Genomic DNA, 587 nt, shown 5'->3' with positions numbered 1-587 from the left:
TGAGCCAGGACAACAGGCATGCCGCTGCCACCTGTCTGATGTCGGGATATTGCTGTGACGAGCGCGATGCAAAGCCGCAAGTTGCCAAGAGGCTGGCTGCGCAGCGTGGTCGTCACATCACCATGGCGACAACGACTCGAGCTTTAGGACATGGATAACGCCTCCGAGACGCAAGTAGCCGCCTCATCCTGACACACGCAACTGCAGTGATTCGCCTGGGTGCGGCGCCACGTTGCTTGAGAGTGCGATCCAGGACCTAGCGTCGGGACTGGTCGCTATGGCAGCAGCGCACAATGGACGGTCGCCGGTCGCCGCCGCATGCAGCGCAATGCACGGAGCGAGCGGCGAGTACAGCTGCATGAGGCCAATGGCGCCGTCGAGGCCATGACGCGCTAGCCATGGTGCGAACCGGTCGCGAAATGCAGCAACCTCCTCGTGGAGGTTGGACGACGCAAAGATGAGCGCGTCGTCGCGAAAGACGAGGCTGTCGTACCACCAGCCGTGCTGGTACGCAGTGATGAGCTGAAGCAGGACCGGGTTGCAGAGCGTCGCTTCCATTTTGCAGATGCCAATGTGGCTGAGCCGAG

At 61.8% G+C, this 587-nt stretch overlaps 1 protein-coding gene across 1 annotated transcript; it reads right to left on the bottom strand.

Moving 5' to 3' along the window:
* Window positions 1–183: 183 nt before the first annotated feature.
* On the bottom strand, window positions 184–558 carry SDRG_09766 (hypothetical protein; the record flags this gene model as incomplete). Its single annotated transcript, XM_008615717.1, has 1 exon — window positions 184–558. The coding sequence occupies one exon, from the start codon at window positions 556–558 to the stop codon at window positions 184–186; it is 375 nt and encodes a 124-aa protein (XP_008613939.1).
* Window positions 559–587: the final 29 nt, after the last annotated feature.

This window comes from Saprolegnia diclina, assembly GCF_000281045.1.
Source record: "Saprolegnia diclina VS20 unplaced genomic scaffold supercont1.31, whole genome shotgun sequence".
NCBI classification, from domain to species: domain Eukaryota; phylum Oomycota; class Saprolegniomycetes; order Saprolegniales; family Saprolegniaceae; genus Saprolegnia; species Saprolegnia diclina.
Note: the sequence above shows the minus strand (reverse complement) of the source record. Positions and strands in the feature narration are given on the sequence as shown.